This window comes from Rhinoraja longicauda, chromosome 20 (genome assembly GCF_053455715.1).
Source record: "Rhinoraja longicauda isolate Sanriku21f chromosome 20, sRhiLon1.1, whole genome shotgun sequence".
Taxonomy (NCBI): Eukaryota; Metazoa; Chordata; class Chondrichthyes; order Rajiformes; family Arhynchobatidae; genus Rhinoraja; species Rhinoraja longicauda.
The window spans coordinates 14,079,808-14,103,289 of NC_135972.1; the positions used below are offsets into that span (position 1 = coordinate 14,079,808).

General features: G+C 45.9%; 1 protein-coding gene across 3 annotated transcripts in view; it reads right to left on the bottom strand.

Annotated features, from left to right (window-relative positions):
* Nucleotides 1-15,727: 15,727 nt before the first annotated feature.
* svopl (SVOP-like) overlaps nt 15,728-23,482 on the bottom strand; it is a 92,720-nt gene continuing 84,965 nt past the window's right edge. For all 3 annotated transcript variants that reach the window (XM_078416988.1, XM_078416986.1, XM_078416987.1), the window contains 3 exons: nt 22,993-23,082; nt 19,581-19,694; nt 15,728-18,520 (listed from right to left, as the gene is read on the bottom strand). In XM_078416988.1, coding sequence (XP_078273114.1) covers nt 18,497-18,520; nt 19,581-19,694; nt 22,993-23,082 — 228 coding nt within the window. In that variant the 3' untranslated portion in view covers nt 15,728-18,496. The remainder of the gene's footprint in view (nt 18,521-19,580; nt 19,695-22,992; nt 23,083-23,482) is intronic.

Sequence of the window (23,482 nt, forward strand, 5' to 3'; positions counted from 1 at the left end):
TTTGCCGCTATGAGCGCGTCCGCTTTCGCTGCATATGCTTCGGGGTCCTTAAAAGAACAATCCGTGAGCAGCAGTCGGACATCCTCGGGAAGTTTCTCGCGGAATGCCTGTTCGAACATAGGGCAATCCGTATGCTCACTGGCTAGCATCATCATTTCGGCCATGAGGACGGAAGGCAGTTGGTCTCCAAGATCTGGTAGGTGCAGAAGTTTTGCCGCACCACCATGCTTATTAAACCCGAAGGTTTGCAGTAATACTTTCTTCATGGCCTCGTACTTGTTTTCCGCAGGTGGATCCACGATGAACCGCATCACGCGCTTGGTTGTGTCCGGCGATAGAGCGCTGACGAGGTAGAAGTACTTCGTGGATTCGTCCGACACCTTCTTTATATGAAATTGAGCCTTGGTGTGGATAAACCAAGCTTGCGGTGCGTGCGTCCAAAACAACGGAAGATGAACGCTTCCGGCGCTTGACTCCGGTGTGCCCGGCTCGGTCATCGTCAACGAGGCGTCGGGTTCCTGCTCAGTCGGTGATCGTCCAGATCACGTCGGGGTCACCAATATGGCGAGTCCGAAACTTGTTGGTTGTAGAAGAAGTTTATTGCAGCCGCAATATTCGAATACAGAGTTAAACAACAAGGTAAAGGACAACCATTACAAACTTACTGTCTTCCTTGAAGACTTCGCCGAACTAACTAAATCGGGCGCCAAACGCGCACCTGACATCGCTGGCCAATCAGCGATGTCGCTCCCTGGACCAATCCCCATGGTCGCGTTCCCACGTGACCTCGCTGGCCAATCCGAGGGTTCGACGACCTGGTACATTCTCTATGGTCGCTACAATATGTTTTGATAAGATCCCCTCTCATCCTTCTAAATTCCAGTGTATACAAGCCTAGTCGCTCCAGTCTTTCAACATATGACAGTCCCGCCATTCCGGGAATTAACCTAGTAAACCTACGCTGCACGCCCTCAATAGCAAGAATATCCTTCCTTAAATTTGGAGACCAAAACTTTTCAAAAAGTTAATGTTCATACATTCTAGGAACAGAATTAAGCCATTCGGCCCATCAGGTCTACGCCGCCATTTAATCATGGCTGATCTATCCTTTCGTCTCAACTCCATTCTCCTGCCTTCTCCCCATGACGGGACTGGGCCTCAGTTCACTGGAGTTTAGAAGGTTGAGGGAGGATCTCATGCAAATCAACCGTATAGTGAAAGGCCTGGACAGAGTGGCTGTAGTGAAGTTGTTTCCAAATGTAGGACTGTCCAGGACCAGAGGTCATAGCTTCAGAATAAAAGGACGTACTTTCAAAACGGAGCTGAGAAGGAATTTCTTTAGTCAGAAGTTGGTGAATCTGTAGAATTCATTCCCATGGACAGTTGCAGAGGCCGAATCGTTATGTATTTTTAAAGCAGAGATTGCTAGGTTCTTGATTCGTAAGGGTGTCAAAGGTTACGAGGAGAAGGCAGGAGAATGGGGTTGAGAGGGAAAAATACATCAGCCATCATCAAATGGTGGAGCAGACTCAAAGGGTTGAAAGGCCTAATTCTGCTCCAATGTCTAATGGTCTTATGATAATAATACCATTTCATCTTCGACGACCAAAGACAATAACCTTACGGTTTTTTTTCAGATTATATTTGAGTAATCGTTCTTGTTTATTCATCTCATCCCCATTGTTTCCTGGGTATCTCTGTTCCATGACCACTCAAGTGGCTTACCAAGATTTAGGATGATGTTGAAAACCTTGAGCCGATGCATGAGGAGTGACCTGATGGAAAAGTCAATGAAACTATGAGAGACATAGATATGTTAGACGGTCAGAACCTTCTCCCAGTGTCGAAATGTCAAAGACTAGAGGGCACAGCTTTTAGATTTTAGATTTAGAGATACAGCGCGGAAACAGGCCCTTCGGCCCACCGAGTCCGTGCCGCCCAGCGATCCCCGCACATCCTACACCCACTAGGGACAATTTTTTATTTATTTTTTACATTTGCCCAGCCAATTAACCTACATACCAGTACGTCTTTGGAGTGTGGGAGGAAACCGAAGATCTCGGAGAAAACCCACGCAGGTCACGGGGAGAACGTACAAACTCCGTACAGACGGCGCCCGTAGTCAGGATCGAACCCGAGTCTCCGGCGCTGCATTCGCTGTAAGGCAGCAACTCTACCGCTGCGCCACCGTGCCGTTTAGGTGATAAGGGCAAAATTTAAAGAGGATGCACGCAGCATGTTTGTTTTACACAGAGAGTGGTGTGTGCCTGGATTGCGGTGCTGGGGGTGGTGGGTGGAGGCAGACAAGATAATGGCATTCAAGAGGCTTTTGGATAGGCACATAGATATGGAGGGAATGAAGAGGTATGGACCACACCCAGGCCTGGTGGATCGTAACTTCAGGGGGAGTTCTGGAAGGGAGAGGCAGACGTGCCAGTCCCTGCTCATTCCCCAAGACAAGGAGACTGGGAGGAAGGAGCCGGTGACCGGTGACAGGCCGAGGAGTGAGGCCGGTAGGTGAGGAGAGGGGACGTGAGGCATCGTGCGGTCGGTAGGTGAGGTAACCTGTGGTCGGCTGTGGGAGGCACCCCCGGGGGAACAATGGTGGACGGGCGAGGAGAGGGACGTAGCGTCCATGGAAGGAGATGGCTGGAGGCAGGCAACAGCCTGGGACTTGCCTAGAACAGGCACTGTTATAAGAACTAGAGCGTGGACTTTGAAAATGGTGCCAAAACATGGTGCCTCTTGCATGCGGGTTCAGTAGACTATTTCTGTACATTTGCTAATCGAGGATGGAGGGTGTGCCAATACTCTACTGGACTGTTTGTAAGAAAAATAATTTCACTGTGTTAGCACTTTGCACGTGTGACACTAAAAGCACTATTGCACCATTGAACTATAAAGAGCATAGGTGTTCCTGACTACATGCAGCAACCATTTAAGTCAGAAATGGACATGTTGGCAGCTACACAGTGAGTGGGGTTGAGTTAATTGTGCATTATAATCTTGACACCATTTTAACCCCACAACCTCCCTCAACCCTGCCACCACTACCGCCACCTGGGCTGCTGTTGTCTTCACACTGGGACTGTATTTTACAATGCCCTACAGCAACAACAAGAAAGAGAAGGAAGAAGGAAGAGATGGGAATAGCAGGCACAGAACATAATTGGTTTTATGTGCAATAAAACTCTGATAATCCGTTGCCGTAAGAAATTTGGTGGTGCTGAATGTGCAAATTTCCTGAGGAAGAACATTATTGCTATTGAGGGAGTGTCACGTAGGTTCACCAGGTTAATTCCCTGGATGGTGGGACTGACATATGACGAAAGAATGGATCGACTGGGCTTATATTCACTGGAATTTAGAAGGATGAGAGGGGATCTTATAGAAACATATAAAATTCTTAAGGGATTGGACAGGCTACGTGCAGGAAAAATGTTTCCGATGTTGAGGGAGTCCAGAACCAGGGGTCACAGTTTAAAAATAAAAATAGGCCATTTAGGACTGAGATGAGGAAAAACTTTTTCACCCAGAGAGTTGTGAATCTGTGGAATTCTCTGCCGCAGAAGGCAGTGGAGGCCAATTCACTGGATGTATTCAAGGGAGAGTTAGATATGGCTCTTAGGGCCAACGGAATCAAGGGATATGGGGAGAAAGCAGGAATGGGGTACTGATTTTGGATGATCAGCCATGATCCTGTTGAATGGCTATGCTGGCTCGAAGGGCTGAATGGCCTACTCCTGCACCTATTTTCTATGTTTCAATGTTTCTGTTGGACATTACCTCTATTATTACACCAATTCTCTTTAATAAATTTCCCTGAGAACCAGATAAGTTTAAAAGGAGTTGGGAAATAGACCATGTAAGCCACTTGCCGAACCATTAAAATTTCTTGAAAATTGGAGTGCGGATTATCAAGGTTTTACTGTATTTATGAATCTAGGCACCACTGTGGCAGCCAGCATTTTTTACTCATCCCCATTGTCGTTGAGAGAGGAGTGGTAAGCTGCTGCCTTGAACCACTCCAGTCCAACTGGTGAAGGTAATCCCACGGTATTTCTACGATTTTGACCCAGTAACAAGAGACTCAAGTCAAGAGTCAAGAGAGTTTTATTGTCATATGTCCCAGACAGAACAATGAAATTCTTGCTTGCAGCAGCACAACAGAATATGTTAACATAGTGCACTATAAACAATGTAATAAACGAGAGATAAAAAAGTTTCAGTGTGCAGACACACATACTCACAAATACACATATATATAGATCGTATGCCATATATGTCATTATAGATAGATGATATATATATAAAAATGAAGGAACAGTGATATATTTCTAGGTCAGGGTAATGTGCTTCACTGCTTCTTGTCCTTCTTGGTGGCAGGGGTCACATGTTTGGGAAGAGTTGTCAGAATAGCTTAGATGGAAAAATTGCACATCTTTACCAGCTTACCTTGCAAAGTTAGTGATGGTGTGTTGAACCCCAGTTTCCAGGCCATTAACAGAGATGGGGATAAAGACCAGTATGGACATAGTGTACCAAAGGGCTTGTGTGTACTACTGTATGACTATGACTCTAATGACCCCAGCATGGGTGCTGGACTTTTTGTTTATTTAGATGTCCCATTTTTATCGGAAAGCATTAATTGCACATTTTAATCACCTTCCTTCAAGATTCAAAAGTCAAGGTTTTTCCTATATTTTCTCCTATCTCAGACCATTGCCTAGTGAAGAACACCATAGAACATCGAAGAGAATAGAAGAGGAACAAGCTCCTCGGCCCTTAATGTCTGCTCCAAACATGATGCCAAATCAAACTAATCTGCACATTCTGCCTGCACATGATCCATATTCATCCATATTCATCCATATTCATCCAGTCTGAAGAAGGGTCTCGACCCGAAACGTCACCCATTCCTTCTCTCCCGAGATGCTGCCTGACCTGCTGAGTTACTCCAGCATTTTGTGAATAAAAACCATCGATTTGTACCTGCATCTGCAGTTATCTTCTTATACTACTTGTTCATCCATTGCCTGCATGTTCATGCACTTGTCTAAAGCCTTTTAAATGTCACTCTTCTTAATGAAATTATGAGTAAGTAAGGGATAGAGGACAAGAGTTAGAAGGTTTTTGAAACAAGAGAGTCTTCACAAAAGAATTATTGCACTGAACTGTTCCCCATGTACTGTAGTCGACTTCTGCACTTTACCTATCTATTTATTTATTTTTATTTTTATTATTTACTTTTTTTTCTCCATTATTTATTTTTCTGATGTTGTTTTTATAAACATGGCCGTCCATATTGTTTGTATAATACCCAAATGTTCTGTTTTGATATGTACATTTGGAAAAGATGGGCTTGGATATGGCAACATAATCTGTACCCATTTTTTGATGGCTCAATAATGATATTATTTTCAACAAAAAAAAATGTCACTCTCATTTCTGCTTCCATCACCAACTCTGGCAGCAATTTTCCAGGCAACCACCATTTGCCCCACACACCTCTTTTAAACTTCCCCCCTCTCAACTTTAAACTATGACCTTTAGTATTTGACATTTCCGCCCTGGAGAATGTCTGTAATTCTATAAGCAAACTTCGAAATTCTATAAGCTTCTATCATGCATCCCCTCAGCCACCGATGCTCCAGAGAAAACAACCTAGGTTTGTCCAAATAAACCTCTTTATAGCTAATACCCTCTAATCCAGGCAGCATTCTGGTTAACGTCTGCACCTTCTTCATAGGCTTCACATCCTTCCTGTTATGAGGTGACCAGAACTGCACACAATGTCCCAAGTGCGACGTAACCACATGATTCTTGACAAGTACGGGTGTCAGAGGTTATGGGGAGAAGGCAGGAGAATGGGGTTAGGAGGGAGAGATAGATCAGCCATAATTGAATGGCGGAGTAGACGATGGGCCAAATGCCCTAATTCTATCCCCATCACCTATGATCTTATGATCGTATAAAGCTGCAAAATGGCTTAATTTTGGGCTACTCTGATTGGAAACAGCCAGAGTAATCTTCCTACAGGAAGAAAGACTCCATTTATGTAGCACCTTTCCACAAGTTCCATTTGTCTTCTTCGGCCAGTGATGTATTTTAAAGCCTCATTATTTAGGAAACCCAGCAGCCAATTTCTACTTATGTGATAAAACCAGTAATAATGAGAAAAACACAAAGAGCTGTAGTAACTCCTGATTCTTACTCTCAATGCCCTGTCAAATGAAAGCAAGCATACCATATACTGTGGCAGTACCCAGGGACTAGGCCATTCCCTGGATCACCCACCTCGGCACGGGTTGGACAGGGCTGGGGAAGGGACCAGTGCTACGGGGTTTGCCTGAAGGGGCTAGAGAGATAACTCGTGCTTGAGACTGAAGAGAGTGTGGATGTTCTGTTGTTGGATTAAAGTACTGTTAATACTTACCTGGTGTCTTGCCTGATTCCTACCGCGTCCAGACCCACTACACTGGTGACCCTCAACATTTCCTCGCAAGTCGCGATGGACACGAACGTTCCTCAACACGCACTACCCGGTCAACTGCCCCTGGACCCTGCCGGTCAGCCACCCCTGGGCCCTGCCGGTCAACCACCCCTGGGCCCTGCCGGTCAGCCACCTCTGGACCCTAATGGTCAGCCACCCCTGGGCCCTGCCGGTCAACCACCCCTGGGCCCTGCCGGTCAGCCACCTCCGGACCTTGATGGTCAGCCACCCCAGGGCCCTGCCGGTCAGCCACCCCTGGGCCCTGCCAGTCAGCCACCCCTGGGCCCTGCCGGTCAGCCACACCTGGGCCCTGCCGGTCAACCACCCCTGGGCCCTGACAGTCAGCCACCCCTGGGCCCTGCCGGTCAGCCACACCTGGGCCCTGCCAGTCAACCACCCCTGGGCCCTGCTGGTCAGCCACCCCTGGGCCCTGCCGGTCAGCCACCCCTGGGCTCTGCCGGTCAACCACCACTGGGCCCTGCCGGTCAGCCACCCCTGGGCCCTGCTGGACCCCACCCTGTGGACCATGCCAACCGTGCCTCTCTCCACGCCATGGCGTTGAAGCTGCCTCCCCTTTGGACCGACGACCCTGATTTCTGGTTTGATGTGGGGAGTGATCGCCGACGCAACCAAGTACTTTTACGTTATCGGCGCCCTCGACCAGGCCACTGCGCGACAGGTCAGACATTTCCTCCACGTCCCCCCCGACGGGTAATAAGTATGAAGGCCTCAAGGCCTTTCTCCTGCGGAAGTTCAGCCTCAGCGAGCGGGCAACCCAGATCCTACGGATGACTGGCCTGGGTGACCGCCGCCTGTCGGTACTGCTGGGCGATATGCTGGCCCTGATGGGCGACCACGGGCCCTGCTTTTGATTTAAACACGTTTACCTGCAGCAGCTGCCGTTGGATCTCCGCCAGCAGCTCACCAACGACCCATTCACCGACATGCAGGCGAGCGCGCCGATGAACTCTGATGGCCTGTCAGCTGGCCCTGGACGCACTGGACGTTCCTCCGATGACCGACGACGATCCGCAGGTCAGTGCCTCGATCGACTGCGTCTCCACCGCCACCTCGACGTCCTTTGCGGCGGGACCCGGCTGCCATGGCACACCCGGCCACCAGCGCGTCTTTCCCGCGCAGTTCCTCCGCACGCCACCAGAGGTCGCTGGTGGTCGGATCAGCCCGCACAGCCGCCCGTTTCCACAGACGCCAACAGAGGGGGCTGGTGCTACTTTCACCGCAGCTGGGGACCTTCAGCCCGTCAATGCCGGCAATCCTGCTTGTTCCTGGGAAACACAGGGGCCGGCCGTCAGTGATTGCTTCGGCGGCCGGCCAGATTCATCGCGTTTTTACGTGGGATCGCTGCACCGTGGCTCGTTTCCTTGTGGACACAGAGGCTGAGGTGAGCGTTCTTCCCCCTTCGAATGATGACATCCGCAGTGGTAAATGCGGCCCCCTCCTCGCCGCAGCAAACGGGACACCAATCCACTCGTATGGGGTGCGCACGCTCTCCCTCAACTTTGGAGAGGGCCGTTTCTCATGGTCATTCGTCATTGCAGATGTGTCCCAGCTGTTGCTGGGCACGGACTTTCTACGGGCACATTCCCTGCTCGTGGACGTCAAGCGGCAGCGTTTGGTGCACTCCGTCACCTTGCAGCCTGTTTCACTCCACGTGGGAGACCCGGTCGTGCTGCCTGATGGGCCCCTGTCGTCCGTGGACGCTACGTTCTCGCGCATTCTGGCCGAGTTCCCCAAAATCCTCGACCCCCAGTTCCGCCCCTCCGCCCCGAAGCACGGGGTGGAGCGTCACATTCCCACCACTGACCCGCCCCTGCACGCCCGGGCGCGGCGCCTTCCACCGGACAAACTCGGGAGGAGTTCATATGTCCCCCTGTCTGTTTCGTGCCTCCGGTTCTTGGGGGGGGGTACCCGGGGATTAGGCCACTCCCTGGATCATTCCCCTCGGCACGGGTTGGACAGGGCTGGGGAAGGGACTAGTGCTACGGGGTTTGCTGAAGGGGCTAGAGAGATAACTCGTGTTTGAGACTGAAGAGAGTGTGGATGTTCTGTTGCTGGATTAAAGTACTGTTAATACTTACCTGGCGTCTTGCCCAATTCCTACCGGGTCCAGATCCACTACAATGCCTTCTTTATCATTCTAACTGTTTCCATTGCTACTTTGAGGGAGCTGTGGACTTGAACCACAAGATCCCTCTACAAATCAAAGGTACTTCTTCGCACCATCCAGCATGTGCACAATATTCATTGTCCAGTGTATTTTGTTCACCTTCACAACAGATGATTAAAACACTTTGTTGTTGACATCACAAATTCAACGGATGTTGGCATAGAATTGAGGGATGATGTAAGTTTTTCATCTTAAAAGAATTCAATATCCGTTGATTGGAAAGCAATTGGAGGAAGTTAAGCTATATTGAGAATCGACCTGTCAATTACTGAGGCAGTCATGCATCCAGCCACGATACAGTGTTGAATTAATCTCATGGCGTTTCGGATGATGAAGCTGAGCACATCAAGAGAAAGGCAACCAGGATTCTCATCCGGAACAGAATAGCATCTTTCGGAAATTTCCCCATCATCATTTCCAATTCTCTGATAACTAACTACACCTTCTTATTATATCACAGAGGGAGACCATTCGGCCCAACGGGTTTTTGCCAGCTCCCAGCAAAGAAACCACTAGATGCAACTTTCCTCTTTATTTTCCTGCATCCCTGCAACTTTTTGTCTCCCACATGCCCATCAACTTCCCTTTAACTTTTCCAATAGTTATCTACATTAAAGGATTACGTTCAAGAGCCAATTAACCTGCTAGCACATCTTCATGGTACGGGTCGAAACCGGGGCACCCAGAGAGAGCTCAAAGGTCACGAAAACAATGCGCCAACTTTTATTTTCCCAGAAAATTGCCCACTTAAGCAAGGACTTATAACCATAATAAAGCTTATATGGTGGCCTAAATGTAGCAATCACAAAGAACTTAACAGAAACATAAGGAAATAAAAGTGCTTCTGCCAGGTGTTAGTAAGTGCTAATGAAACTGTAGGGACAGCAAGAGTTAGTGAAGGAGGCAGTTACGTGGAAGCTTTCATTGCTGAACTCTCACCCAAAGATACTAGAGGAGCAAGATAGACCACTCTGTCGAAATCGCCTATACTGAAGTGTAGTAGACAAAGGAACGGAACGTCTGCCATGTTAGTGGGGAAAACCCGCCGTTCGCTATGCCTCTCGCAGTGTAATCAGTGTTTTGGGGGAACAGTATGTGTGATGATACCATTAAAATGCAGAAAATATCTCATCTATCAATTCACAGATATTTGTTATTTTTCTTTTAAAATGTTTCTACAAGATTCTGCCTTCTAAAATGGCGCCGTGACATAGTGCGGTTTTTAGGGTCGAGTGGTCGATCTTGCTCTGCTCTGTTATCTTTGCTCCGCTCTCACCTTAACTCCCACACTCCTGACAATGGTGGCTGCACATGTCTGCACTACATTACACTGCTGTGGAAGCCAACAGACTCTATTAGTTCTTGACGAACGGCTTTCCCAACCCCAGATGTTTTATAACTAGGAATCAAAAGTCTCCAAGTAAGTGAAAAAAATAGATACACCATTTTTAATGCCTTTGTGGCGGACACGGAGCTGTCCGTCCAAGAATGAGGCAGCACACTGAGTTATCCAACACCACTTTATACCGTCTGTCGCACCCTCCTTCCCCACTCTCTTATCTCCTGCTCTTGGATTCCTCGTGACCTCTCACGAGCCTCAGGTTATGTACTGTGTGTGGCCCACCACCAGGGGCCGCTACATGACCCCCCCCAGAACCAGAGGCGCAGAAACGGTCGGGCAGCCGGACGAGGCGGCCGGACCTTGTACGCACGTTCCCGTGCAAAGGAGTCCTGCCCTGTAAGGGCAAATTAGGTTAGGCCCGAGATGGAGGACGCCCCCGACGACGGGGCTGGGCCTCCCGTACTGGCTCGCTCAGGTCCAAATGGGCCGGTTTTAAACGGGCCACCGATACCGTCTCTTGCCGACCCCCCATGTACATGCTTTCTTTTTTCTAGGTCACTGGCACTTAGAAAACAAATCCTAAGCTGTGCTCTGCAAAATCAAGGCAAAGTTGGCATCACAGTGCAGCACACCATCAAATGTTTGTAGAAGGAGGCCATTCACCCCTTTGAGTCTATGCCAATATCAGTCCAGCTCCCTCACATGCTATTCTCTCTCAACTCCCTCCTGATTCTCTTGATGCCCTCCTACTTTAAGGGGTAATTTGCAACAGTCAGTTCACCTACTGACCAGCATGTCGTTGGGAAGTGAAAGGAAGCACATGTGGTCACAGGAAGGAGTTGCAAACCTGACACTGACTGCATGCAAGGTTGGGATTGAATTTGGGGGATATACAGCAGTGGCACTCCTGTGCTGCACTGCCACCAGGTAATATTTATTTCCACTGCCTTGATGCACCAGCCTGAACAATACATGCAATGCAAGCTACACGGTTTGAATAACAGTGTTCTGATTCCAGGCTATTGCAGGATCTCATGTAGGCCAGGTAGAAACATATTAATTTTAATATTTAATAACAATCGCAGATGACATTTAAACTATTGTAAATCAGCTGGAAAACACAAGGACGCATCATAGTCCGTTGTTTAAAGAATACTTTATTACCATATAAATTAAGTCAGCAAATTTTATTTTTCATTTTTCTACAATACCTTTGCTAACTAAACTATCACTATCCCTGGGCAAAGATTGAATGCCAATTATTCATTTATTTTCAAACTTGGACGTGCATCCAGGATAGGAATTGAGCAGGATATCCCGACAGAGAAATAGAGCAAGCGATCAATGTTCGTGAATGAAGTCAGGGTCAGTCAACATGCCAATCTGCTTTGAGAAATAATGTTAAAAAAAAAGGAACTGCAGATGCTGCCTTATACCGAAGATGGACACAAAATGCTGGATTAACTCAGCGGATCAGGTAGCTTCTCTGGAGAAAATGGATAGATGACGTTTTGGGTCAGGACCGTCTGAAGAAGGTTCCCGCCTGAAATGTCACCTATCTATTTCCTTCAGAGTCTGATTTGAGAAAAGGTTTGCTTATGAAATTGACACAATTCTTATGTTTTACAGGCCATCGCTATGAATGGGAAGATAGACACAAAAAGCTGGAGTAACGCAGCGGGTCAGAAAGCTCTACCCTGACTCTCAGTCTAAAGGAGGGATCTCAACCTGACATGTCACCTATTCCCTTTCTCCAGAGATGCCTGCAGACCCGCTGAGTTGCTTCGGCATTTTGTGTCTATCTTCAGTTTAAGCCAGCATCTGCAGTTCCTTCCTATATACTAGATGGGAATCTCTCAGAACCAAGGCCATAATTGTTTATCCCCTTCGATCTGTACAAGGGTCATGCACCTCAATAGACAATAGGTGCAGGAGTAGGCCATTCGGCCCTTCGAGCCCATCACATGGACAATAACATTGCACTAAAGAGATTCCTTTTCCTTACCAATTTGTGTTATCTAGGTTGAACTCACACAATAACACACCAGTAGCATGGCTACTAAATTTGTTTGGATGCATGTTTCATGTTAAGGAGATACTTACATATTGCCTGTAAACTCTGTACATGATTTTGCTTGATTCTTCTGTCATAACGAAAGGAACATTAAACCGGTCCAAGTTTTGCATTTCTTTCCAAATACGGCTTGGATTTCTGCCTGAATCGTCTGCTTGTGACCGATTAACACAGGAGTGTTGTTCTCTGAAATATTTACCTTAAACGAGTGGCTAATGAAGATGCTATTATTAGGAGCAAAAATCTTACCATGGTCCCGGAAAGGACACCAGCTGAATTCAGTCGGACAAGTGGATGATTGTGCTTAGCTTGTGACAGAGTCATAGACAGGTACAGCACAGAAACAGGTTCTTCAGCCCAAGTAGTCCATGCCGACCATCAGCCACCCAATTACATTCATCCTAGATTAATCTCATTTAAAATGAAATTCTCCACATTCACAGACATATGAAGGGCAATCTACAGTACCAACACTCACATCTTTGGGAGGAACTATCTGATCACAGGGAGAACATGCAAACACCATATAAACAGCACCAAGGTCAGGACTGAACCTAGGTCTCCGGCGCTCTGGGGCAGCTGATCTACAAGCTCTTTCCTGAGTCTCTGCTACTATGAGTCCTTTCAATATTTACTGTCGACGATCACTCCAATAATAGTCTCCCGGGCCCTGCATTGTCTGGGGTCTATGTTATTCAACTCCACTTGGAAGGGAGCAAAGAGATCAGCAAAAACAGATATTTTGAGGAAAACAAAAATAGATCATAAAAAAACATCAATCAATCAGATACTTGAGACTTTTCAACGATTCAATTAGCTCAATTAGATTCTGAGCTTCGTATAAGTCTGGCAGTACTACGGTCAGGCAAATGCCTCTGCTGTCACGCTGTGAAAACAGAGAGGATGAGACAGAGTTTCTTCCCACAGGCCATCAGGACTGTTAACTCTCATATCATCAGGGACTAATTTAAATTTACTGTATTAATTTATTTTTGGTGTTAATTTTTTTTTTTCTATTCTGTTTTGTAGTTTAGCACAATCCGCAGGCGTTGCCACTTTCATTTCACTGCACATCTTGCATATGTATGTGACAAATAAACTTGACTTGACTTGACTTGACTTGACTTGTACATTCCGCAAGGCCAATAGGTTATTCCTGTAATATAATGTCTGGAGACTTGTAGCAATTTTCCAAATGGGATCCAAATAGCAAAGTTCTGTTTAAAATGCTTAAATTGTTTTGAATCCCCCCCTTAAAGGCCAATATTTAATTTACCTTTTTGCTTGTTATTTGTACCTTATAGATTTTAGTGATCTTTCTATCTCTGCTGCTCCACAGTTTCGTGTTTCTCAGTCCTCACAATACGACGAGTTAAAAACTGATGACCCCACACTCTCTCACACTGAGCTCAGTGTGCCAAGATTCTTTCACTCCCTTAGTTGTCCTGCATCCCATCTCCAGTATTCAGGTTCAGTTTAGTTTACTGTCACATGTACCGGGGTACAGTGAAAAGCTTTTGTTGCATGCAATCCAGTCAGCGGAAAGACAATACGTCATTACAATCGAGCCATTTACAGTGGAATGCCTTCTCATGGAGTGCCATTTACAAAATGAGTCATGTGATACAAAACAAAATATCATGGATGATGGAAATCAGGTAAGATGCTGGAAATACCCAGCAGACGAGGAGGTATCAATGGAAAGAGAAACAGAGTCTCATTGGTGACCTTTCATCAGAATTCTGAATTTGGAAGTCTATAGTTATCCTCCCTTGCTGACCGTCACAGGAAAACTAGAATTGTTTTCCAGGATTAGCACCTGTTCCACCAAACGTTTCATTTGACATAAATGTCTACAACATTTCTAGAAACGTCAATAATCAGAACTATATTGCAATACCCTAACCACAACCAGACCTCAGCACCAAACCACAGTCGAATAGTTCCTCTGTCCCTCCCTTCCCCTCCTCCTTCCCAGATCTCCCTCTATCTTCCTGTCTCCACCTATATCCTTCCTTTGTCCAGCCCCCCCGATATCAGTCTGAGGAAGGGTCTCGACCCGAAACGTCACCCATTCCTGCTCTCCCGAGATGCTGCCTGACCTGCTGAGTTACTCCAGCATTTTGTGAATAAAACGTAGTCAAGGTGTTGTGGGTCATTGATGACATTAGCTGTTTCTTTGATGCAGCGCTTTCTGTGAGTCCCTTCGATCGTGGGGAGAACAGCACCTCTGATGGACCCAGCAATGTTCATCACATCTTTCTTTGAAGGGGCAGCCAGAATGGAGCACATAATTGCAGCTCAGTCTGAAGAAGGGTCTCGACTCGAAACATCACCCATTCCTTCTGTCCTGAGATGCTGCCTGACCTGCTGAGTTACTCCAGCATTTTGTGAATAAATACCTACGATTTGTACCAGCTTCTGCAGTTAATTTCTTACATAATTGCAGCTGGTGGCCTGACTGGGCTCAACTCTCCTTTAAACAATGGAGTCCATTAATAACATCTTGCTGCATTGAATCCCATTCTGGTTCTGTTGTAAATTAGTTTTTTTACTATTCATAATATATAAAGGCAGAGAGGTAACAGGAGTTAGGCGATTTTTTTAGGCGACTGCCGGCGACTGTCAAAGTCGTAGCAGATCGCCAACATTTTCTTTTACCCGATGACAATGACCATGACAATGCCGAGTCAGGTCGAGATTACACCGTCTTCGGAAACATCGCAAAATTCCCACGCTGTCAATGCTTCTCCGGCGTCCTAATTTTCGCTGAAATCACTGACAAGTCGGTAAGTACTTGAGAGTTTTGAACTATAACATCTTGTGTGATTTATTGTGCTTTTTTTGTCTTGCTGCGTCTAATGTACTTGTAAAGCTGAAGCCAGTATGAATTTCATTGTTCTGGTTCATATCTGGTGCACGGTCATACGTCATGGAATCAGGGCCTTTGGCCCAACTCGTCTATGCCAAATAAGAAACCTATCTACGTCATTCCAATTTGCCAGAGATCCATATCACTCTAAGCCTTTCCTGCCCATATACCATTACATGTCCAAATGTTCCATTAAATGTTGTTGTAATGTCTCTTAAATGCCATTACACCAAATTAACACTCGTGACTAAATTTAAGATGTAGCTGGATTTGCATTTGAATTGGCAAATGTTTATAAGGCCATGGGATAAACGCTGGTAAATGAGATGAGTACACTGGTAGAGTGCCTAATGGTCAGAGTGGGCCGAAGGGCCTGTTTCCTCTGCTATCTGACTCCAAGGCTGCAGGTGGATGTGCAAAGAGCGGGTGGGGTATGGGACAGGTTAGGTAGTAATAGCATCGCGAGCTGAAGGAACTTTACGTGCGTTGTTCCATTATGTGCTTGATTGCAAATTAAAAGTATTGGGAACAAATGTGCCAGGCAGAAATTTATAAATAGGAGCAATCAGACGATGGGTTTGAAGCTGACAATAGTTGCACAGTACTACCTCAAAATCGATATGCAGTAACTCCAGCTGCATGTTGGCAAACAAAAATCTAGCGCACAGCTGAAAATGATTTCCAATGCATTTAATTGTCATATTGAAAAAACGGAATTTAATCTGTACGTGAGTATCAAAAGTTTATTGTCATCTGATGATAAAGATAATCAAAACTAAAGTGCCTACAAAATGGTTAAATATGACAATTATAAACAGTCCTCTATGAAAATTATTGCATGCGTTTACTTGCACATTCTTGTAAACAACTGCATCAATATATTACCATGTGTACCATCCTGAGGGAGAAACAAATGACTCTTGACCTATGGTCTCTTAAACTAACTAGGATTTATCTCCCCACCATGGTTGTATTCCTATATTAAAGGATACTTCTTCTACTGTGCCCTTCAGTGACAGAGGTTGCCATTCCTATATTAAAGGATACTTCCCCGACAGTGTCTACAAGTTCTACTTTTAGAACATAGAGCAGGACGCCACGGGAACAGGCCTTTCACCCCAGTGTGTGTGATGACCTTGATGCCAAATTAAAGTAACCCCATCTGTCTGAACATGGTCCATATCCCTCTATTCCCCCCACCTGCTCGCGTGCTTGTCTAAATGCCACATAAACATCGATATTGCGACTGCTACCACCATCTCTGAGATGAGGAAAAACTTTTTCAGTCAGAGAGTTGTGAATCTGTGGAATTCTCTGCCTCAGAAGGCAGTGGAGGCCAATTCTCTGAATGCAGTCAAGAGAGAGCTGGATAGAGCTCTTAAGGATAGCGGAGTCAGGGGGTATGGGGAGAAGGCAGGAACGGGGTACTGATTGAGAATGATCAGCCATGATCACATTGAATGGCGGTGCTGGCTCGAAGGGCCGATTGGCCTCCTCCTGCACCTATTGTCTATTGTCTCCCCTGTTAGTGTTTTCCAGACACTTACCACTGTCTGTGTAAAAAAACATTCCGGCACATCTCCTTTAAATGTTCCTCCTCTCACCTTAAGCCTGTTAATTCAGTTGACTGACTGGACAATCACGGTGTCAGGTTTACCAATTCAGTAGAGGTTGAGGTCTGCGTTCTCTTTAGTTTTAGTTTTTTAGTTTTAGGGATGCAGCACAGAAACAGGCCCTTCAGCCCACCGAGTCCGTGCCGACCGGCAATCTCTGTACATGAGCATTATCCTATACACCAGGGACAATTTATAATTTTTATTTTGGCCAATTAACCTACAAACCTGTATGCCTTTGGAGTGTGGGAGGAAACCGGATCACCCAGAGAAAACGCACATGGTCACAGGGAGAACGTACAAACATTCAAGAGAGAGCTAGAGCTCTTAAGGATAGCGGAGTCAGGGGGTATGGGGAGAAGGCAGGAACGGGGTACTGATTGAGAATGATCAGCCATGATCACATTGAATGGTGTTGCTGGCTCGAAGGGCCGAATGGCCTTCTCCTGCACCTATTGTCTATTGTCTAACTCCATACCGACAGCAACCGTAGTCAGGATTGAACCATGGTCTCTGGCGCTGCAAGACAGCAACTCTACCGCTGCGCCACCGTGCCGCCCTGGAGGTAAGAAGATTGAGGGGAGATCTTAGATTGAGAGAGGTTCTTACTGGGCTTGACAAGGTGAGAGATGTTTCCCCTGGCAGAAGAGTACAGAACAAGGGGGTTATAGGTTTGGAATAAGGGATGGGCCATTTAGGACTGAACTGAGGAGAAATTTCTTCACGCCCACAATGTCTGTGTCAAACATGATGCAGTGAGTAACTGATCCCTCTGTCTGCACGTGCGACATACCCCTCCATTCCCTGCACATCCATTGCCTATCTAAACGCTTCTTCAACGCCACCATCATGTCTTCCTCTGCCATCATCCCCGGCAGCAAATTCCAGCACCCATCAGCCTCTGTGTAGAAAACTTGGCCGACTCATCTCCTTTAAACCTTACCCGTATCAACTTAAAGCTATGCCCTCCAGTCTTTGACCTTTCCGCCCTGGGAAAATGGTTCTGACTGTCTACCCTATCCATGCCTCCCATAATTGTATCCATTTTGATCAGGGCGAGGCTCAGTCAGAGTCATAGAGTCATGCAGCGTGAAAACAGGCCCTTCGGTCCAACCAGCCCACGCTGACCAACATGCCCTTTCTACACTAGTCCCACCTGCCTGCGTTTGGCCTTTGTTTTTATCCCTTTAAACCTATCCTATCCATGTACCTGTCTAAATGCTTCTTAAACATTGCGATTGCACCTGCCTCAACTACCACCTCTGGTAGCTTGTTCCATACACCCACCACCCTTTGTGTTAAAAAAAAGTCAATGAGTTCATTCAAAATGGAGGTCGATAGATTTCGGTATATGAAGGCTCGTGCATGAGAATGGAGCTGAGATGGAAGATAAGCCATGATCTTGCTAAATGGCTGACCTGAAATCTATTGGAACACAACAGTAAATGCACAACAGAGTTGGTAGGGAGAACATCCTTGTTTTCCTTATTACACATGGTGTTAGCCCTCACTCATCCACCGGTCGAGATGTCACGTTTAGGAAGTAGAAATAATTTTGTTTCTCAGATTTTTCTTCTTTTTTTCTTTGTTTTTATTTTATCCCAAATTTTGCAGTAGAAAGTTAATTCCTGAGTGCAGACAAGAGAACACATTCCTCGCTGATTGCAGCCTCTTGCAATGTTCTTGATCTGTCAAAGGCCGCGCACGGTAACTGAAGTTCGAATGAGATCGACTTGCTGTCAAAGTCGTGAATGTGTTTCCTGGTACACCAGTACTGAGGTAAAGCCACACCATACAGACAGTCCAGCAAATGACTTGACCTCCTACTGGTGAAGTTCTTCTTAAAAAGTGCCAAGAATAAAGTTTAGGTTTCCTCTGCTCCAACACTCACAAACTCCAGGACTCCATTCAATGTTAATTCAAGGATGGTTTGATCTCCTGTAACATAAATGAAAATGGTTATTAAAGATGGCACCAATTTATTGCAAACTTGCAATATTTTTCCATAGAACCTTGCTAAATGTAGAAATTATTAATAAGACCTTTGTTGAGGACCTTTCCAAATCCAGTCAGCACAATTTTCAAGGCTTGTCTCCGCTCGTCTTATCTCATTTATGGCTGAGCCCACATCTATGCTCTTGTCACTTCTATTCTTAACTATTCCAAAACTTCCACCTTGCACCCTCGTAAACTATGCATAAGAAAGAACTGCAGAAGGTGATTTACACCGAAGATAGACACAAAATGCTGGTGTAGCTCAGTGGGGCAGGCAGCATCTCTGGAGAAACGGAATAGGTTCCTTTTCTCCAGAGATGCTGCCTGACCCATTGAGTTACTCCAGCATTTTGTGTCTAGCCTCATAAACTAACTTTGCCGCCAGAATCGGAACCCGAACCAATGGGGGTGCAGCTAGTGGAACCACTGCCTCACAGTGCCAGAGATTTAGGTTCAAGCTGCTCCTCAGGTGCTGCCTATGTGGAGTTTGCATCTTCTTCCTGGGTCCTTGTGGACTTCCTCCGGGTGCTGTGATTTCCTCCCACATCCCAGAGACGTGCAGATGCGTAAGTCCGTTGGCCACTGTAAATTGCCCCTAGTCAGTAGGTTAGTGGTAGGATCTAGGGGAATTGTCGATGAGAATGTAGAGCTATTCAAAAATCCGATTACTATGGGATTAATATGTGGTTGATGGTATATGCAGACAGTGAGCTGAAAGGCCTGTTTCCATTCTCTATCCCTCTGTGAGTCTCTGACTCAAATAATTTATTCCCTCCGTGCTCATCAATCTTCCCGAGTTTTCAATTGATCGTCTCTCAGTTGTGTGCTCATCAATCTCAATCATCCTTTGACTGTCACCCGGACTCTCTAAATTGCTCTAACGCTGCACCTCTCCTTTTTCAATCCATTCCTTAAATTCTCGCCATTTATGGATGCCAGGTTTTAATCGTTCCACCTCGGCCAGATGACCATTGGACATATCAGGAAGCTGATGCGAACTGACCTGCATTGCCCGTCCTTTGGTTTCAATTGGAAGGGTGTAGGCCAGCACAGAGCAAATAAGGCACACTCCACTGAAGAGGCACAGGGCGGTTATGGGCCACCTGACGAGCAGGACCTGCATGGGCAAAACATTACAAATTAGCGGCATTGCACTCTCTGCCAATGACGTCTGAGTGTAAGCATTCAGGCAGCATGGAGAGTAACCAGCTCCATTTAGTTTAGTTATTCATTGGTTTATTATTGTCATGTTTCTGAGATACAGGTGCAGCAGGCAGTGAAGAAAGCGAATGGCATGTTAGCATTCATAGCAAGAGGATTTATTCACAAAATGCTGGAGTAACTCAGCAGGTCAGGCAGCATCTCGGGAGAGAAGGATTGGGTGACGTTTCGGGACGAGACCCTTCTTCAAACTGAAGAGTATAGGAGCAGGGAGGTTCTGCTGCAGTTGTACAGGGCCTTGGTGAGACCGCACCTGGAGTATTGCGTACAGTTTTGGTCTCTTAATCTGAGGAAAGACATTCTAGCCTTAGAGGGAGTACGGAGAAGGTTCACCAGATTGATCCCTGGGATGGCAGGACTTTCATATGAAGAAAGACTGGATAGACTGGGCTTGTACTCGCTGGAATTTAGAAGATTGAGGGGGGATCTTATAGAAACATATAAAATTCTTAAGGGGTTGGAGAGGCTAGATGCGGGAAGATTGTTCCCGATGTTGGGGAAGTCCAGAACCAGGGGTCACAGCTTAAGGATAAGGGGGAAGTCTTTTAGGACCGAGATGAGAAAACATTTCTTCACACAGAGAGTGGTGAGTCTGTGGAATTCTCTGCCACAGAAGGTAGTTGAGGCCAGTTCATTGGCTACATTTAAGAGGGAGTTAGATGTGGCCCTTGTGGCTAAAGGGATCAGGGGGTATGGAGAGAAGGCAGGTACAGGTTACTGAGCTGGATGATCAGCCATGATCATATTGAATGGCGGTGCAGGCTCAAATGGCCGAATGGCCTACTCCTGCACCTATTTAAAAATTAAAATAAATAAATAAAATTAAAAATAAAATTAAAATACAGTCAAATACTTTTTGTTGTGCGCTATACAGTCAGCGAACAGACTACACATGATTCCAATCAAGCCATCCACAGTGTGCAGATACAGGATAAAGGGTACAATGTTTAGTGCAAGGTAACCAGGACATCACAGGTAGATAGGGTCAAGAAGGCTTTCAGCACATTGACCTTCATCCGTCAGAGTATTGAGCTATAGACGTTGGAAGGACATGTTATAGTTGTATAATACATTGGTGAGGCCGCATTTCGAGTTTTGTCTTCCGTTCTGGTCACCGTGTCATAGAAAAGATGTCGTCAAGCTGGAAAGGGTGCAGAGAAGATTTACGAGGACGTTGCCAGGACTCGGGGGCCTGAGCTATGGGGAATGGTTGAGCAGGCTAGGACTTTACTCCTGGTGCACTGGAGGATGAGGGGTGATCTTATAGAGGTGGACAAGATCATGAGAGGTATAGTTCGGAGAGACGCACAGAGTCTTTTACCCAGAGTTGGGGAATCGAGAACCAGAGTAGGGGAATCGAGCACCAGAGGTTTAAAGTGAGGTGGGAAAGATTTAATAGGAACCTGAGGGGTGCTTTTTTTTTTTACACAAAGGGTGGTGGGTGTATGGAACAAGCTGTCAGAGGAGGTAGTAGAGGTAGTTACTATTGTTACATGGACAGGTACATGGATAGGATAGGTTTAGAGGGATATGGACAGATGGGACTAGTCTTGATGGGGCATGTTGGCTGGCATGGGCCTGTTGGGCCAAAGAACCTGTTTCCACGCTGTATGACTCTAAGGTCCAGTAAAATCCGATTAAAGATAGTTCGAAGGTCTGAATGAAGTGGATGGGAGATCAGGACCACTCTAGTTGGTGAAAGGACGGTTCAGTTGCCTGATAACAGCTGGGAAGAAACTATCCCTGAATCTGGAGGTATGCGTTTTCAAACTTCTGTACCTCTTGCCTGATGGGAGAGGGGAGAAGAGGGAGTGACCTGGGGAGACTGGTCCTTGATTATGCCGGTGGCCTTGCCAAGGCAGCATGAAGTGTAGAAGGAATCAATGCAAGGTAGGTTGTTTGTGTGATGGTCTGGGCAACATCCACAATGCTCTGCAATTGCTTGCAGTCTTGTATGAAGCTTTTTCCAAACCATGATGGTTTTTAAACTAAACAGAAAGCTAGGTATCTAAGCCAGTCAAATTAATCGATTGTAGCTGAAAATTTAAAATGCTGGATCTATGAAATAAAAACAGAAACTGCTGGAAACACTCAGCAGATTAGGCAGCACCTGTGGAAAGAGGAAAACAATGTTAACAGTTCAGGCCCAAAGCCTGCGGTCAGAACTAATACCTATTTCACTTTATGGTCCTATACCCCCTGCAATTTAAAAAATACTGTTAAAAAATTAAATACTAGTTAACAGAAAATAAAAGTTAACAGTTAACAAAAGGGTTTCGTTCCTACAGAATATAGAAACAAGTAATTGCAGAAACAAAAAAATGCTGGAGTAACTCATGGGGTCAGGCAGCATCTCTGGAGTACACGGACAAGTGGTATTTTGGGTCGGAACCTTTCTTCAGCTATCAAAGAATAAACTTGAGATGGAGGCAATGTAGCAAAGTTCAGCACATTGAATCAAGAGATGATAAGTTTGTTATGTGACAGGGTTGATGAGGGGATAACATTTCTATTGGTTGGCTTGGAGGTCAGTGTCAAAATAAGAGGTCAGCCATTTAGGATAGAAAAGAGAAGAAATGTCTTCACCCAGTGTACCCAGCCTCAAAGCAGAAATGTCTTCACCCAGCCTTTGGAATTTTTGTTGGAAGTAGGAAATCCAAAAATTCAGCATGAATCCTTCTTGTTCTGCTTTGCAGTTATAATCATAAGATCATAAGTGATAGGAGTAGAATTCAGCCATTCGGCCCATCGCGTTTACTCCGCCATTCAATCATGGCTGATCTATCTCTCCCTCCCAACCCCATCCTCCTGCCTTCTCCCCGTAACCCCTGACACACATACTAATCAAGAATCTATCTATCTCTGCCTTAAATATATCCACTGACTTGGCCTCCACAGCCTTGTGTGGCAAAGAATTCCACAGATTTACCGCCCTCTGACTAAAGAAATTCCTCCTCATCCCCTTCCTAAAAGAACGTCCTTTAATTCTGAGGCTGTCACCTCTAGTCCTAAACTCTTTTTATTGCCAATTTTATATAAAATTGCCAAACAAAGTAGAATCCCAATGTGATCCGGTCTTGAAATTGGACGATTAGATGATCAAATGAAGTAATAAATTCCTGACGGAATGAAGAACCAGTGGTTTTTAACCATGGGCCTTCCAAAAAGCGAAGACAGAAAAATACGCGGCTCACCTGAGCTATAAAGGGTGCGATCATCGCTCCAATACGAGCCATTGAACTGCAGGAGCCCAGTCCTAAGGAACGGATGTTTGTGGGATAGACCTAGAATGCAGAAAGAAGCAACAGTTAGTGGTGTGCTATGTAGAAAAATACATTTATACACACCATCTAGTTTAAGAGAGGAAATGGCAGCCATTTCCTCATTGCATCTTCTCTCTCCCATCGGGCAGGTTGAAAGCACATACCGACAGATTCAGGAACAGCTCCTGCCCTGCTGTTACATTACTGAATGGACCTCTCACAAGCTAAGAGTCTAGTCCCGATCTCTCAACCTACTTCGTTGTGGTTCTCGCACTTTTTTTGTTTGCACATTCTCTGTAGCTGTAACATTATACAGTACGTTGCACTCTGGTTATTTTTCTCTTTGCACAACCTGCTGTTCTTGTACATGGCTTCATTGTAGTCATGTCTGGTTTGGTTTGACTGGATAACAGGCAAACCA